The sequence below is a fragment of the Tursiops truncatus genome, chromosome 20, assembly GCF_011762595.2.
Source record: "Tursiops truncatus isolate mTurTru1 chromosome 20, mTurTru1.mat.Y, whole genome shotgun sequence".
Lineage (NCBI taxonomy): Eukaryota > Metazoa > Chordata > Mammalia > Artiodactyla > Delphinidae > Tursiops > Tursiops truncatus.
Genome location: NC_047053.1, coordinates 247,074 through 264,295, shown reverse-complemented (window position 1 = coordinate 264,295; position 17,222 = coordinate 247,074). Strand labels below are relative to the sequence as shown.

Here is a 17,222-nt window from a genome sequence, read left to right as displayed (position 1 = left end):
TCTATATTCATCAAAGGTATTGGCCTATAATTTTCTTTTTTGATAGTATCTTTGTCTGGTTTTGGTATCAGGGTGCTTGTGGCTTTATAGAATGTCTTTTTGAGTGTTTCTTCCTCTTCAGTCTTTTAGAAGAGTTTGAGCAGGATCAGTGTAAGTTCTTCCTTGTATGTTTGGTAGAATTTGCCTGTGAAGCCATCTGGCCCTGGACTTTGTTTGTAGGGAGTTTTGTTTGGTCATTTGTTTTTACAGATTTTATTTCACTTTTAGCGATTGGTCTGTTCAAGTTATCTCTTTCTTCTTGATTCAGTTTTGGTGGGCTGTATGTTTCTAGAAAGTTGTCCATTTCTTCTAGGTTGTCAAATTTATTGGCATATAATTGTTCATAGTATTCTTTCATGGTTTTTTTGTATTTCTGTGGTATCAGTTGTGATTTCTCCTCTTTCATTTCGTATTTTGTTTATTTGGGTCTTCTCTCTTTCCTTCTTAGGGAGCCCGGCCATGGGTGTGTTAATTTTTGTTTACCCTTTCAAAGAACCAGCTCTGGGTTTTATTGATTTTTTTTCTATTTTTTTTAATCTCTATTTTATTTATTTCCTCAGTAGTTGTGGCGCACGGGCTTAGTTGTTCTGCGGCACGTGGGATCTTCCCGGACCAGGGCTCGAACCCGTGTCCCCTGCACTGACAGGCAGGTTCTTAACCACTGCGCCACCAGGGAAGTCCAACGAACCTGTTTTACAGACAGAGGTGCCGAGGCCTCAGCGGTGTGGCCTTGACCCAGGCTGGTGAGTAGCTGAGCCAGGTTGTGCACCCGGCCAGGAGGCGAGGGCTCATCTTTGCAACCCCTGTGCGCAGCCATTAGTTGGTGTTTTCCAGGTGGTCTCTGAAACCTCTGAATTTTTAGAGGCAATAGGGCTGCATATTGGTGCTTGATCCCTCGTAGCCTTCAGTGAAGTTCTCACTTAGCCCCAGGTTATGGGTCTGAGACAGGCAGACTCCACAGGGCTGTGATCTCCGTGGGCCTGTGTCCACCCACAGACCCAGAGGCTGAGCCGGTTGTCTTTTCCTGAGCAGCGTCTCCACCTCCCTGGGCTTCCTGGGCATTGTCTGGGCCCCGGGTAATTTGAGCCAAGCAGGGTGGTCCACCTTGGGACCTACATGGTATGAGGATGTGGGATTGCCCTGGGGATAAAGCTCTTCCCGCACAGCTGTCCCGCTGGGCTGAAATGCACCCCACAGCCTGCCGTCTTCAGGGGCTGTGCCCTGTGAAGGCCCCCAGGCAGCACACCCACAGACCCACGGACTGGCGGAGGTGCCCCTGCCTGCTCTAAGCCTCTCTGAGTACTACCAGGTGCCAAACAAAGGATCTTCGTTTTCGTTTTTTTAATTAATCAATTAATTAATTTGGCTGCGTTGGGTCTTAGATGCGGCATGCGGGATCTTCTTGCGGCACGTGGGCTTCTCTCTAGTTGTAGTGCACAGGCTTCAGGGTGCGTGGGCTCAGTAGTTGTGGCACATGGACTCTCTAGTTGTGGTGCACGGGCTCTAGAGCGCAGGCTTAGTTGCCCCACGGCATGTGGGATCTTAGTTCCCTGACCGGGGATCAAACTCGCGTCCCCTGCTTTGGAAGGCGGACTCTTATTAACCACTGGACCACCAGGGAAGCCCCCAAACAAAGGATCTTTGGGTCCTCACCTCTCCCCTGGGACTCGGCCCTGCCTGAATGTCTAGTTGAGGGCAGGGGTTGGTGCCAGTGGTACCCGGGCAATGAGCTCGGCACTTCAGAATCCACTTGGATTGCCAGGGCGTCCTCCTGTGGGTTTGGCACAGTGTAGGGTAAGAGGGAAATGTGTCCACTTAGCAGACGGCAGCCGGCATCTTTCAGAAGTAGATTAAGTGGAGGTTGATAGGAAAGAGTCATTTTTGCAGATGTTCATCCAAGGATGTTCATTTTTTATAGTGATCAAGAATTCGGGTGTGTTTGGAAAGGGAGGTGAAAAATCAAGCTAAATACTAAACTAGCTTAGTTGACGGTTCAAACCGGAGCAGAACCTTTTAGCTTAGATCGGGACGGCCCCTCCCAAACCTGGACTTCAGAGTCAAAGCAGCTCCGGGCACAGGCGGATGCGTGCTGGGATCTGTGTGTTCTTGGCTTCATGGTATCCACAGGGTGGGTGCTGTCTTGGGAAGGGAGCAGATAGGTTTTTAAATATGCGGAGTTGAGGGCTTGGGAGGTGGGCGAGGGCTTATGATTGAAGGCTGCAGGCTTGTTCGCGGGCGCTCTGCCCTTACGTCGCAGCCCCTTCCTCCCCCAGAAGCTGCCGTGCTTCTCACATCCTCGTCCTGGGGGCCCGGGGGCATCCCAAGGCGGCATGCGCGCAGCGTCCCTGTAGCCCCGTGTCTCCCCTGTTGGCTGCTGCTCTGGGCCCAGGGCCGTGGAGGGTGGGAATGGGGAAGGGAGGGGCAGTTGTAGAAGGAACGGATGTTTCCTAAGCGTGGACCCCGCATGGTAGCGCTCGCCACGCTGCCGTGGGCTCCTGATTGGTCCGGCTGACGCAGCTCGCCAGTGGCACTTGGTGGGCACAGGCCACAGTGCAGCGGGGCCTCCACTCTGCGGCCTGAGTCTGCGCGCACTTGGCAGAGGGCTGCCTCCCCTGCCGTGAGTCGCCCAGGCATCCGGAGGCCTGTGGCCGTGGAGGAGCCTGTCCAGGGGAGCAGTGTAAGGATCGATAGAAGAACTTTCCTAGTTTCACGAATATCAGGAATTGAAAATGATACGATACCGGCTGGTATTAAGTTCCTCAAAACAGATTTCTGCAGGAGGCTTGGGGCCTCCTTCACACTTCAGGAGCTGGTCCTCAGCCTGCCTGGGCGACGCGCGTCTGCGCCCCACCGCCCGCTCGCATCCGTGCAGAGAGGAGACTGGTTCCACCACGCTGAACGGTCCACACGGGGCGCGGGGCCTGGGGAGACACTGACGGGCTCAGAGCTGAGGTCCGCGCGAGAGATCTGGGCTCTGTGTCAGACTTGGGGGAGGAGGGTTGGTGAGTCCCTGGCGTCCTCCCACCTCGTCACTGATTTATCTGGTTTGTTCTTCCAGAAAGAGTCTGCTGAGGGCGAGGATCATGGACTTCATCACCTCCACGGCCACCGTGCCCCTGCTGTTGGGCTGCGTGGGCGTCTTCAGCCTCTGCAAGCTGCTGCAGTGGCTGCGCACGAGAGCCGACGTCCGGAACGCCGTGGTGGTCATTACCGGCGCCACGTCGGGCCTGGGCCGAGGTGGGTGGTGGGACAGTGCTGGGCGGGGGGCAGCGGTGTGGGTGCAGACACATGAGGCGGGATGGCATCTGGGCAGCAAGGGTGGCACTGCCCTTGGTCCAGATAGAGACAGAGAGCTTAAGCACAGTGAGAGACGGCCCTGACCTACGGCACCAGGGCCAGAGGCGGAAGCCAGGGAGGGGGCCGCGTGTGCACGTGGGGCAGCCTCAGTGCCGGTCGGTGTGGAAACAGGCATTTGTATGTGGAGACTTTCAAAAATGGACACTAACCAGGGCCAAACAAAACGTTCCTTTCCCTGGGTTCAGCGAGCATCCCAGGTTTGTGGCTCTGGTGTCACCTCCAGCTTGCTGTCCCCTTACGGAGCCGTGCCTCCAGCTGTGCCCTGGCACCTTGGCAGGTGGGGACGGGATCAGTGAGGCCTCAGCTGTTCCTCAGCTGGGTTCTCCAGTTGAGCTCAGCTCTAACCTAGTGACCACATGGAGCTTCTGGGTCCCAGGCCCACCCCACACGCCTGTGCCAACCATGGCAGTGTACCAGGGCAGGTGCAGGTGTGTCAGCTTCCGCACATGCTCCGCGCCACCTCTGCACGCCCCCCATGCTCACACTCAGTTCCATGGAACGAGGCCGAGAGGCGCCCTGAGTTGGGGCACACTCAGCGCCCCTGCGTCTCCTGGCCGGTGAGAGTACAGCCAGTGTGGCCCTGGGCCACGTGCTGGCCCCTAGGCCAGGTGCTGGAACAGACGGATGTGAGGCAGGGTCCCTCCCCTCTGGGAGCCCATGGTCTGTGCAGAGAGGAAGGACTTCTCTCCGTGTGTTGCCCTTTCAGGACGGGTGTTCACAGTGGGCTGGCAGGGGAGGCACCTAGGTGCGTGCTGGCTTGGGCTCATCTCCCTGAGTCCTCATAGCTGACGCTCAGAGAAGGTGCGACTTGCCCTGGGACTTCTAGGCAGGAGTGCGAAGCCAGGACTTAAGCCCTTGTCTTGTCTCCCTGGGGGAGGGGGCAGGGTGGGCCGTGAGCATGGGTCACACAGGGGCTGCTGACACTCGAGAGCTACGGGAACACAGAGGAGCAGACGGGGAGTGGCGTGCAGGCGGCCAGGGGACCTGGGCAGAGTGCGGGGAGCAGGGGTCCGTGCGTGCACCAGCATGGCGTTCAGGTGAGCTCTCGGGGTGACCCAGGGTCTGCCATCAGATCTCCAGGCCCCAAGCCATAGCCGGCCTCTGACCTTACTCAGCTGCTAAATATAGGGTGTCAGCAGCCGCTGCTCCACCACAGAGAGAAGTGTTTTTTTTTTTAATGTCCTTGAAGTGTGTCAGGGGGTTGGCTGTGAGGGAAAGGCACACTGCGGCGCCGACGCGCACACGCGTGACGGAGATGCTGTTCTCTCTCCATCCGCGCTTCCTCCTGTGACACCAGGGCCGGGAAGGGGATGGAAGACACAAAGCCCGCGTGTCTGTGTGCGTCCGTGCTCTTCCCACCATCTCCTAGATTCCATCGGAGGGCCAGGAGGGCGTGTATCCCTCCCCCTCTGGCTGTCTCAGTACAAACACCCCTCAGCGACTGCCCAGGAGGCGTGGGGAGGAGACCCCGGCCACCCTCATGGCTCTGCCCAGCCTGTAGGCCACCCTGGAGGCCTGGGTGACGTGCTGAGTGTTTGGACAAATCTCGTGTTTCTCCTGCCTTGTCTCCTGGCTTGTCCTTGTGGACTGGCAGGACACTGGGTGAAGGGACACGTCTCGGTCCCGAGGCCATGAGCCTAGTGGACTTATAAGCTGGTAGTGCTGGTGGCTGGGGACCGGCTGGCAGCCCAAGATAAATGTATTCCTTTTTCTCTCCACCCTCCCGCCTCTATCAGCTTTTTCAAGAAATGAAAATGGAATTTTCTCAGCCTGTTGGCATTTCTGTCATTCTCTACACGACCTCTGATTTCCTCCCTTGGCTTTCCTTGGGAAGCAAAGCTTAAGTAGAACGCGGGTGGCCAGTTTCCAGAGCTGTTCAGACACTTCACTGAATGTCCATCGTGGTGGCCAGGTCGGGACAAAATGGGGCGAGGAAGCCAGCAGGGCTTTGGGCGTGATAGGAAACGGGCCTCAGGAGCGCCTGCCCCCAGCCCCACCCCCGAGGAGGCTCCGCAGGGCAGGTGGGATGGGGGCCGTGACCCAGGCAGACCCCGGGGCCAGAGCGGGGGCTGTGGCTCCGTCCGGGTTTGTGCCCTCGGTCAGGGTGAGCTTCAAAGAAGACAACACCGCACGCCTGGAAGTGCACTGGTTTAGTTGAGTTGAACCTCCTTCCAGAAGGCTCCGTCGGGGTCAGGCTGGGAGGCGCCAGCCCCGGGATAGCAAGTGACGCTGCAGGAGGCGCCGCGTCTGGAAAGAAGGCTTTGCCGCCAGGGAGCCTCCTCCCTCCTGCCCTGAGGGACGCTGGCATTCTCCCTGCTTCGCTTTCGCTTTCGCAGCGTGGGTGGGGGAAGGACCCCGTCTGGACCCCAGAGCCTCCTCCCTTCCTGGATCCCTGACCCTCCGGTGGGCCCCTGGGGCCAGCCTTGCCCTCCTAGCAGCCCGCGGCACCAAGACTCCGCTTGACCAGCCGGCCCCTGAGACTCAGTCTGGGCCCCGGGGGTGGCCGCATGGTCAGCTGGGGCCGCACACACCTGCTCTTGGGCACCTGAGGGAGACTAGGCCTCTAGCGAGGACAGACTGTGCCCCTTTAAGCCCCACGTTTCCATTCTCACTAACAGCCAGTCTTTGGAACATTTTAAGAGGGCAGCTTAGAAGCACAACGAAGCCCTTGTGCAGTGCTTTCTCTCCTCGCGGTGCTGGCCCGGCCGCTGTAACCCGCTCAGTCCTAGCGCTGCTGACCTGCACCTGCAGAAGAGGGAAGTGGGGACCAAGAGGTCGAAACTTCCCACGTCACAGGGCCGTCAGGGCTGGGGTCTGAGTCGGACACAGGAGGTCTCGCTCGTGTCCGTCCTCTTGACCGCAGGGCTGTGCGGCTCTCCGCGGGCATTTAGCTTCGGGGCACCAAGCGCTCGGCTGTGTTTGGGGGCAGGGCGAGAGGACCTCAGCCCCTGCTTCCTGCCTCTCCTTGCCCCTCCTGTCGTGGCCTTGGGAGTCACACGTGACCCTGGCTGGCCTAGTCCTAGTGATGCCGCCCCCACCAGGGCTGACCTGGTCCCTCCCAAGGATTTGGACACCAGAGCTTGGAGGGAACAGGCCAAGGGCACCCTTGTTGGCCGAGGAGTGGTGTCCACGGGAACGCAGCGCTGTCTGCAGCCCCGCCCCCATCTGGTGGAGAGGCCAGGCTGGGAATGCAGTGGGGAAGGGACCTGCTAGCATTCAGAGAGCTTGATTCCTGCTGCCCAGGACCCTGGGCCACCACCACTCCTGTCCTTCGCATCTGAACCATTCAGCTCCTTCCCTGAATTCCTGAGCTACCCTGGAATCCTCCTGATAAATCCTCTTTTTGCTTTGCCCCGGGTGACTTGAGTCCCTTTTCTTGCCACCAAAGAATATTGACTAAGAGAGGTGCCCAGATAGTTCTGGACTCCCCGGCCATGGCCTTCATCATTTGTCACCTGGATGCTGTAGTGACTCAGGAACCCCCAGCAGGAGGGAACCTTTTAAAATGATGCCACCCTTGGACTTCCCTGGCGGCGCAGAACCCTCCTGCCGATGCAGGGGACACGCATTCAGGCTCTGGTCCGGGAAGATCCCACATGCCGTGGAGCAACTAAGCCCGAGAGCCACAACTACTAAGCCCGCGTGCCACAACTACTAGAGCCCGTGCTCTGCACCAAGAGAAGCCACCGCCATGAGAAGCCCGTGCACCGCAATGAAGAGTAGCCCCCGCTCGCCACAACTACAGAAAGCCCGCACGCAGCAACGAAGACCCAACGCAGCCAAAAAAAACTGACGCCACCCTTAATGCCGCCCTGCTGCGCGGGCGCTCGGCATACTTTAGCTCTTTAACCTCCTCGCAAGGCTGTCAGCCTCCCCACGTCCTGTCCCCGCTGCGTGTGTCCACGATCCCTCGGGCCTGTGTACTCTCGGGAGGAACAGCCTGCAGGCTTCAGGCCTCGGGGGAGCCTCTCTGCCCCTCTCACCAGAGTCCTGTGTCCCCTGTGCGTCCACAGAACCACAGAAGCAGCCCCAGCAGGTACGTGCCTGCTGCGTTGAGGTGACGGCATCCCCGAGCTGGCGCTGCCTGACCGTCGGGCACATCCCTTGCCTCACTGAGCTCCTCGCCATGAAAGTGGGGATACTGCTCGCAGGGTGGATCAGAGCTAAAGGTTATGCTGGAAAGTTCTGAGCCTGGTACCTAACAGTCTGTCCCCCAGCTGCTGCCTTCCTCCTGCCTGTGGACGTCTGTCACAGCCCCGAACGTGGGCTCTGCAGTGGTGACAGCAGAGCTCCCTGTGCCGGGTCCCTAACCCTGCCCCCCAGCCTTCCACGGCGGGCCGGTGCCGATGGCTGGGGAACAAGTAGCCCTATGGTCTGGGGCTGGGGAGCTGGGAGCTGAGCTGATGGTGAAGGCCTGGGCCTCCCCAGCTGCCACGCTGCTTTCTTCTTCCTCTAGAATGTGCCAGAGTTTTCCATGCTGCCGGTGCCAAGCTGGTGCTCTGTGGCCGGAATGCCAAGGCCCTGGAGGAGCTCACCCGAGAACTTGCTGCTTCCCGGGCTACCGAGGTGAGCCCAGGGGTGGTTTTCGTGGGGAAGAGGTGCAGCCCTGGTCGGCCAGCTGGGCTCAAATCCACCACTTCCGCAGTGCCGCGAGTTTAGGGAGGCCCCTCTGTGAGTGCCTTCTTCCTCCCCCATGTCTCCGCTAATACCTGTTCACCTCTTGGCCGTGGTAGCCGGGAGGCTGGCAATGACTTTTAACATTTTAAGTTAAGATGACATTTAACATTTCCTTTCCAGTTGAGGTGCCTTTTATCCTTTTTCTTGTCTAACGGCTCCGATTAGAACAACAAGCTCTGCTGAATAGCTGCAGTGAAAGCAGACATCCTTGTCTTGTTCTGGAGCACAGTGGAACACTTTCAGTCGTACACCACTGGACGTGATGTTAGTTGTAAGTTTTTCATAAATACCTTGGGGGAATTTCCCCTCTGTTCCTGGTTTTCTGAGAGTTTTTATCATGAAAGGGTGTTGGATTATGTCAGATCTCTTTTCTGCGTCAATTGAGATGCTTACATGGCCCTTCCCCCTTCGTTCTATTAATGTGGTGGGTTACACTGATTGCTTTCCTCACGGTACACTACCCTTGCCTTGCTAGGATAAATTTAGCCTGCTCATGATGAATAATCCTCTTAATATGCTGTTGAATTTGATTGGTTAGTATTCTGTTGAGGCTTTTAGCATCGATATCCATAAAGGAGTTTGGTCTGTAATTTTCTTGTGGTGTCTTTATCTGGCCTTGGTATCAGAGTAATGCTGGCCTCACAGAATGAATCAGTGTTTTCTCCTCTTCGGGTTTTTTTTGTTTTTTTGTTTTCTAAATATTTATTTATTTATTAGGCTGCGCCAGATCTTACTTGTGTAAATGCGGATCTGTTGTTGCATTGCACGGGCTCCAGAGTGTGCAGGCTTAGTTGCTCCGTGGCATGTGGGATCCTAGTTCCCTGACTAGGGATCAGACCGCATCCCCTGCACTGGAAGGCAGATTCTTAACCACTGGACCACAAGGGAAGTCCCTCCTCTTCAGTTTTTCGGAAGAGTATAAGTATTGGTGTTAATTCTTCTTTAAAATTTGATAAAATTCACCAGTGAATCTGGTTCAGGATACTTTTTGTTGGGAGGTTTTAGGTTACTGATTCAATTTCTACCCGTCACATGTCTGCTGAGATTTTGTTTCTTCTTGACTCAGTTTAGGTAATTTGTGTTTCCAGGAATTTGTCCATTTCTTCTAGGTTATCTAATTTGTTGGCATACAGTTGTTCATAGTATTCTTTTATAATCTTTTTTATCTATGTAAGGTCCCACTTTCAGTTCTAATTTTAGTTACTTGCACCTTTTCTTTTTTCTTTGGTCTAGCTAACGGTTTCTCAATTTTGTTGATCTTTTCAGAACACCAACTTGTGATTTCATTCATTTTCTTTGCTTTCTATTCTCTCTCTATATATCTTTGTTTTTAAATATTTTATTTATTTATTTATTTGGCTGCGCCGAGTCTTTAGTTGAGGCACTCGGGATCTTTATTGCCGTGTGTGGAATCTTTAGTTGCAGCATGTGGGATCTAGTTCCCTGACCAGGGATCGAACCCGGGCCCCCTGCATTGGGAGTGTGGAGTCTTAACCACTGGACCACCAGGGAAGTCCCCTATATTTTGTTTATCTTCTTTCTAACCTGCTTTCCTTCCTCTGCTAGCTTTGAGTTTAGTTTGCTCTGTTTTCCTAAGATGCAAAGATATATTAAAGATATGTTATTGAGGGGCTTCCCTAGTGGCACAGTGGTTGAGAGTCCGCCTGCCGGGTTCGTGCCCCGGTCCGGGAAGATCCCACATGCTGTGGAGCAGCTGGGCCCACGAGCCATGGCCGCTGAGCCTGCGCGTCCGGAACCTGTGCTCCGCAACGGGAGAGGCCACGACAGTGAGAGGCCCGTGTACCGCCAAAAAAAAAAAAAATCATATAGTTAGGTGTTTGTTTTTTTTTAATTGCCAATCAGTCTTTTGATTAAAGGGTTTAAACTATTTACATTTAAAGTAATTACTATTTAGGAGGGACTTCTGCCGTTTCGCTATTTTTTTTCTATATGTCTTGTAGCTTTTTTGTCCCTCATTTCCTGCATTACTCTCTTGTGTTTAGTTGATTTTTTTTGAGTGAAATGCTTTGATTCCCTTCTCATTTCCTTACATGTATATTTTATAGCTATTTTCTATGTGATTATCATGGAGATTACATTGAATATCCTGAAGTTGTAACAATCTAATTAGAACTTATACCAACTTAATGTCAATAGCACACAGAAACTCCACTCTGTCCTCCCCCATTTCTGCTATTCATGTCATAGATTACATCTTTATACACTGTTTGCCCAGTAACATAGATTAATAAGTTTTAAAATGCATTTGTCAAATTATGTAGAAAATAAAGAGTAGAGTTACAATCCAAAGTTACAATACTACTAGCTTTTATAATTCCCCATGTATTTATTTTCCTGGAGATCTTTATTTCTTCAAATGGCTTTGAGTTACACTGTATAGCTTCCTTTCATTTCAAACCTGAAGGACCTCATTTAGCACTTCTTGCAGGGCATGTCTAGTGGTAACAAACTCCCTCAGCTTTTATTTATATGGGAACTTTAATTTCTCCCTCATTTTTGACATTATAGAACACAGATATAGAATTCTTTGTTGACATTTTTCTTCCTTCAGCACTTTGAATATATCGACCCACTGTCTTCAGGCCTCCAAGGTTTCTAATGAGAAATCAGCTGATAGTAAGGATTTCTTTTATGTGAGGAGTAGTTTCTCTCTTGCAGTTTGCAGATTCTCTGTCACTTGGCTGTGATTGTGATGTGTCACAGTGCGGGTCTCTGAGTTTATCCTACTTGGCGTTGAACTTCTTGGATGTGTAGATTCATGTCCTTCATTAACTTTGGGACTTTTTCAGCAGTTATTTCTTCCAATGTTTTCTCTGCCCCTTTCTCTCTCTCTCCTCCTTCTCAGATTCCTACTAGGAGTGTGTTGGTCCACTTGGTGGTGTCCCACAGATCCCTTAGGCTCTGCTCACTTTTCTTCATTTTTCTTGTTCTTGGATTTGAGAATTTCAGTTGTCCCCTCTTCAGGTTCATGGATTCTCTCTTCTCCTTGCCCAGATCTGCCTTTGGACCCCTGTAGTGTATTTTTCATTTCAGTTATTGTACTTTTGAGCTCCAGAATTTTTTAATAATTTCTGTTTCTAGTGATATTCTCATTTTGTTATACATGAGTTTCCTGCCTTTGTCCACATCTTCCTTTAGCACTTTGAACATCTTTAAGACAGTTGTTTTAGTCAGTTCATTGTCTGGGCTTCCTGAGGAATGTTTTTCTGGGGATTTATCTACATTTTTGAATACCAGAAGGCAAGTGCAACTCCATTAAACCTACTGGAAGCCACTTCAGCAGGTGGTGGTTAAAAGAGTGCAGGCTGCTTCCATGCTGCAGCTTGGCGATCAGAACAGCATCCACCATCAGAATGCAGTCCTGATATGTGGAAGACAAGGTCCTTATTGTCTACCTTGGCTCCTTCAAGCTGCAAGAGAAATGTGGGTTGCCTTTCCCACAGCTGCCCACCACAGGGGTGGGGCCACCATGGAGCTAATGGTTGAAATTGGCCAAAATTGTCTATACTTTGCCAGCCGAGCACTCCCCTGGAAGCTTCAAGCGTTCAAACAGACTTCAGAGTCATGACGTCATTTCACTCCAGAGAGTTGCCGCCAGTGCACCTGTCCAGGCAGAGGGAGGGCTCCAGGCACTTCCATCTCCATGCTCCCTCTGACTCCATCCCCTCCCTCATCTTCTTAGATTCTGCGACAGCCCCTGAGTTAGACTGCTTGGCTAGTCATTCTCTTCAATTACAGAATTTGTCTGTTTCCCCCACAAGACTGCGTGCTTTAGGAAGACAGAAGCACGTCTGTCTTGCTTTCTGCCATGTCCCCAGTGTTGAGCATATAGGGGCATATAAAAATGTTTTGTGGGGCTTCCCTGGTGGCGCAGTGGTTGGGAGTCCGCCTGCCGATGCAGGGGACACGGGTTCGTGCCCCGGTCCGGGAAGATCCCACATGCCGCGGAGCGGCTGGGCCCGTGAGCCATGGCCGTTGAGCCTGCGTGTCCGGAGCCTGTGCTCCGCAACGGGAGAGGCCACAGCAGTGAGAGGCCCGCGTACCGCAAACAAACAAACAAAAAATGTTTTGTGACTGAAGAATGAAACTGATTTGGCCTGAGAAGGATAGCAGCTCTGTGACGTAGGACAGGTCAGCGCCAGGCTGGCACAGGGCGGCAAGGGGAGCCATGCTGCCATCATACGTGACCCCTGCCCCATGGCATTTACAGTCAGTTAAGGAGAAAGGCTGCCTAAGTGAGGTATGAGCAGGGTTGGCAGGCTCCTCCAGGTCACATCCTTCAGAGAAGTGTTGTGACCTGTCCCTTCACAGCCAGGCCCTCCAGCACTGAGAAGCAGGGCCTGGGGCTCCCACGCCCGTCGCTCTGAAGCTACGTTTGGCTTCTGTTGTTCTTGCCCAGGTGCAGACTCACAAGCCTTCCATGGTGACCTTTGACCTCACGGACCCTGGGGCCATAGTGGGGGCCGCTGCAGAGATCCTGCAGTGCTTTGGCTATGTGGATGTGCTCATCAACAACGCCGGGATCAGCTACCGCGGCACCATTGTGGACACCAGCCTGGACGTGGACAAGAGAGTCATGGAGACAAACTACTTTGGTCCGGTTGCTCTGACGAAAGGTAATGGTCTTGGGTGAAAAGGAAGACGAGCACAGGTACGTCGGCATTCTTTGTATTTCCCTTGGTTCCTTCTTCCTAGACCTGGCCTGTCCCATCCCTTTGACCCTGGAGTCAGTGGTGTCCTTACAGCCTGGGTGTTGGCTTTTCTGGGCTTATATTTGCATTTTCTTCCACTGCTTTATGGTCTTACATCGAGATGTTTTCCTCAGCAACAGCCTCATCTGCACAGTGTTGTTGGCTCCACGTCTTTCCACTGTGTCTGCACACCTACAGAGTGGGGCGTTCTGACGTCCAGCCACGGTTCTCACTCCAGGGAGAGGCCTTCCCTCCCCTCCTGGGCGCAGGGGGCTAAGAGTTCCAGTAAACAGTCCCCCCCCCCCCCACCCAGGCTCTCAGCATGAGCTGCAGTGACCTCTCCCCTCTCCCCACAGCGCTCCTGCCCTCTATGATCAGAAGGCGCCAGGGCCACGTTGTCGCCATCAGCAGTATCCAGGGCAAAATCAGCGTTCCCTTCCGATCCGCGTGTGAGTACTTCCTTCTCCTTCCCACGTTCCCTTTACTGTTTTCTCCCTGTTATAAAAACAACACGTTCACTGTCCAGAATACAGACGTTAGAGAAACACTCAGCACGGAACGTGCAGGGACGTCATCAGCGTGTGCTCCTGAGCAGAGGCCTGGGCTCAGCCCCAGCTCTGCTCCTCGTGCCACCTGTGGCCCCCGTGCTGTGACCCCCGAGTGTCGGCCCCCAGGTGCTGCCCCACCGCCACTTTACCGCATGTGCCTCCAGAATTCTTCTACATGGGATCAAATGTGCAAAACTGGGGCACGTTATATGTAGCTTTGTGGTTCGCTCATTCCATTTGACAGTGTCTTTCTGCATCAGCACATGTGGATTTACCTAGTTCCTTTAAGTGGATATACAGTCATTAATCGAATGGATGTGGCATAATTTCCTTAGTAGTTTTCGTGACACGTGAGGATTTGCGTCCTCCCTTCAGTCGGTGACCAGTAGCAGTGATGTGCTGTGTACAGCATCCTTCAGCATTTTTATCTCTGGGCTCTCATGGGAGGGTTTCAGTAAGATTAGTTCCAAAAAGTGGACATAGGACCAAAAAATTAACGCTGCCAGCTTGACTTCCGTCCCAACTCTCACCTCCCTGCGTGAGTGGCTACGACAGAATGTTGAGACTGCGCCATCACGAGCACCAGCAAGCAGATTCTACTTTTGTTAAAGGATTTGAAAGGTGATTTCACAAACTGTCCTGGGAACTGCGTTCTTTGCTCCACCGTCTGCAAGGAAACACTCAGCTGTAACAGTCTCCCCCTCTCCAGATGCTCAACGTAGCCACGGGAAGGGAGGGGAGGGGTGAAGCTGCCTCCACACCGTGAAAGGACGGCCACGCACACCCAGCTGGACGACTGGGAACCACCTGTCAGCCCGAACGCAGCGCAGCCATCCTCCTGGTCCTCCTGGTGCTGGCTGTGTGTCTGGGTCAGCCGTGGGACTCGTCTGAGCCCGCACTGCCCCCTCCGCGGCCGTGCTCAAGACAACGTGAGACACCCGCCGTATCGTGCTTGTTTCTGGGGCGGTTATCCCTGTGCCAGTTCTCTGTTTCACTTCGCTGGCACAGGACAGCCTCCTGAGGACTAGATATGCAGGCATCACATGTGACAGAGCAGATGAGGCAATAATAGGGAAAAGGGTATACAGGGTAAAGGAGTTCTTTGTAAAGTGTTCTTGTACTGAATTATTTCCACACTTCACTTGGATTTAGTCCCACTGAGGTTTGTCCTCCCCTTGGCTGTGACTGTGTAGGTCACACTTGGTTGTTCTGGGTGCTTTATAACCACCAGGCCGGACGAGGCGGTGCCTCCTGGGCATGTCGGCCAACCCAGCGGGCAGCAGTCTCCCCACTCGTGAAGTGGGGGTGGCTTCGGGTACCTCTCGGGGCTGTTGTGAGGCCGAGTGGGAGGATCCAGGATGTGTGTAGAGCGCGTGGGGCCCTGGGGACCACAGTCACGGCGTCTAGGTTAGCACAGCCTGGCCGAGGACCTACATGCAGCCCGAGAGGCGTGGAGACCGGGGGTCCTCTCGGGCCTCGGCCTGGGCCGTGCCTCTGGAATCACGGCTGGTGGGAGCGTGTCTCGAGCCACCCGCCCGCAGAGCGTTCGTTCGGCCAGGCCGCCCTCCAGAGGCTCTGCAGAGTCTGGACGCTGCTGGGCTGCTCACAGGACCTACAGTTACGTGGCTGATGGATGCGCTTTCCTCAGGCTCGAACGTGTGGGCTCCAAATCCGGAAACCGTCAGTGGAGATGCTGTTTCCCAGGAGTGCCATCGGAGGGTTCCGCTGTCCCCTCAGAGCACCTGACGCTGTGCAGAGAGGCTGTTGCTGGGGAGTGGAGGGGGCCCGGACAGCTCTTCCAGATGAAAGGCCATCCTGTGGAAGCTGTCAGGCAAAAGACGTGAGAAGGCCAGATGTGGGTTTGTACACACGCTCCTGCACGTGCAGGGAGGCTCCCTGGACGCACTGTTGCAGTGTGGCCTGTGACCACGAGGGGCATGGCAGCTGCCCCGTCTGTCCCCCGCTGGAGAGAGCTACGTGCAGGAATGACACGGAAACAGGCACAGCGTGAGGCCGTGTCCGCACAAATATGACTTCTGTGTCGCACCCCGTGTAGGTACCTGGTTGATGTGAGAAATGAATGCTGAGAAACCGGCAGCCTGGCTCCCTCTGGGGAACCGTACTGGAAGGCACGAGGAGGACTTTCACTTGGTTACTTTATTTCCTCCTGAACTATTTGAATATTTTACCCAGTAGGCATTAAGTGTTTTTTTTTTAAACTTTTAATTTAGATTAATTTCACACTTAAACCTTGCAGGAACAGTACAAAGAACACCCTATGCACCCTTCCTATACATCCCCAGTGGTTCACGTTTGACCATGTGCGCTGTGTCATGTTGTGTGTGAGCGTACCTGTAGGTCAGTGTATCGTGTACAGTGTTTTCCCTGAACCACACGAGAGCAGGAGACCTGACACCCCCGCGCCTGTCCAGGGCCCAGGCTGGGCGCCTCTGACTCAGGGAACGAATGCGTCCCCGCCCCTCACTCACCTGCCTCTCTGGCCACTGACCTTTGCAGACGCGGCCTCCAAACACGCGACCCAGGCCTTCTTCGACTGTCTGCGGGCCGAGGTGGAGCAGCATGACATCGAGGTGACCGTCGTCAGCCCCGGATACATCCACACCAACCTCTCCCTCAACGCCGTCACGGCCGACGGGTCCAAGTACGGAGGTTAGGCCCTGGTGTCGCTTTTCTTCTATGCAAAGCTACCTGATGATTCTGTGGTCGTTTTCATTTTCTTTCAGAAAATAAGTTTAAAACTGAACCACTTGACGTGTGGGTGTTGGTCGTATATACTGAAGACTGACCTCACTCGGCATGAACCCGAGCTCAGTGAGTCTCTCGTTTCATTTCAGTGATGGACAAGACCACGGCCCAGGGCCGAAGCCCCTCGCAGGTGGCCCGAGACGTGCTGGCTGCCGTGGGGAAGAAAAAGAAGGATGTGGTCCTGGCCGATGTGGCGCCTTCCCTGGCTGTTTACCTGCGCACTCTGGCTCCCAGGCTCTTCTTCAGCCTCATGGCCTCCCGGGCCAGGAAGGAGCAGAAACCCAAGCATTGCTAGTGCCTGTCCGGGCAGGTGGCGCGGCAGCACCGCTGCTCCACAGGGACAGGTGTGTTTGCGTGGACTGTACTGGATTCTTGCCTCATGGCGGGGGTGGGGAGGGAGTCATGCCTCTCTCGCAGACCCCCAGCCTGTCCTGCTGGAGGAGGACAGGCTTCCTCCGGGGGGAGGGGTAAAATGCAGCTGGATCTAAACTCTAGGACGTGAAGTAAAGGGTTGAGCTGTGGAGCTGTGATCCCTGAGGGCAGGCAGAACCACGCCTCCTTTGAATTCGGGTCTCGAGATCAGAAGACTTCCTGGCATCTGACCCAGTTCTTGTATTTGACTCACCTAGCGCTGGGGGCTTGGGGAGAAGGCTGCTGCCGCCTTCACACCGTTCACGGGGTCCCCCAGCATCTTGCTCAGCGTGGCCAACAGTCAGCATGTGGCTGGCTTCTCGACGTGTCCCATTGTTCCGTGTGCTGGAGCCGCCTATCTGCACCTGGCTTGTTTCTGGTGACAGCTTCTGCTCAGCTGCCCCAAGGTGGCCACAGCTGGTCCGTCTCCAGCTGCCTTACCCATGAATCTGATCTGCAGGCAGATCACAGGCTCCCTTTCCAAATCTGGCCTATTACAGAAACACCTCCCAGTCCCACCCAGCAGGCTCAGGAGGGTGGTGGGCACTGCACGGTCAAGATAGGTCTGTTTAGGATCACTGCCAGTTTACCCTTGTTCCAGACCATTTGCCACCCAGCACCCAACTGAGGGACCAGCATTTCCAGGCCCTTGGAATTAAGTCAAAGTTTCTCACTCTTCTAAAATCTCTGGCTCTCCTCCTGTGAACAGATG

The 17,222-nt window shown here is 54.2% G+C and overlaps 1 protein-coding gene and 1 long non-coding RNA gene across 6 annotated transcripts in view; both read left to right on the top strand.

Moving 5' to 3' along the window:
- DHRS7B (dehydrogenase/reductase 7B) overlaps window positions 1–17,222 on the top strand; it is a 38,958-nt gene that overhangs the window by 16,218 nt on the left and 5,518 nt on the right. Inside the window, exons 2-7 of one of the 5 annotated variants that reach the window (XM_073798420.1) lie at window positions 3,098–3,276; window positions 7,853–7,962; window positions 12,494–12,710; window positions 13,142–13,234; window positions 15,851–15,995; window positions 16,189–16,443. In XM_073798420.1, the coding sequence (XP_073654521.1) occupies window positions 3,098–3,276; window positions 7,853–7,962; window positions 12,494–12,710; window positions 13,142–13,234; window positions 15,851–15,995; window positions 16,189–16,443 (999 nt within the window). Of the gene's footprint in view, window positions 1–3,097; window positions 3,277–3,309; window positions 7,433–7,852; window positions 7,963–8,238; window positions 8,345–12,493; window positions 12,711–13,141; window positions 13,235–15,850; window positions 16,004–16,188; window positions 16,621–17,222 lie in introns of those variants that run through there. The other 4 variants (XM_073798421.1, XM_073798419.1, XM_073798423.1 and 1 more) reach the window with 4 other exon arrangements.
- LOC141277420 (uncharacterized) lies at window positions 13,241–14,442 on the top strand. The gene is made up of 2 exons (XR_012328816.1): window positions 13,241–13,954; window positions 14,043–14,442. It is a non-coding gene; the product is annotated as an uncharacterized lncRNA (long non-coding RNA).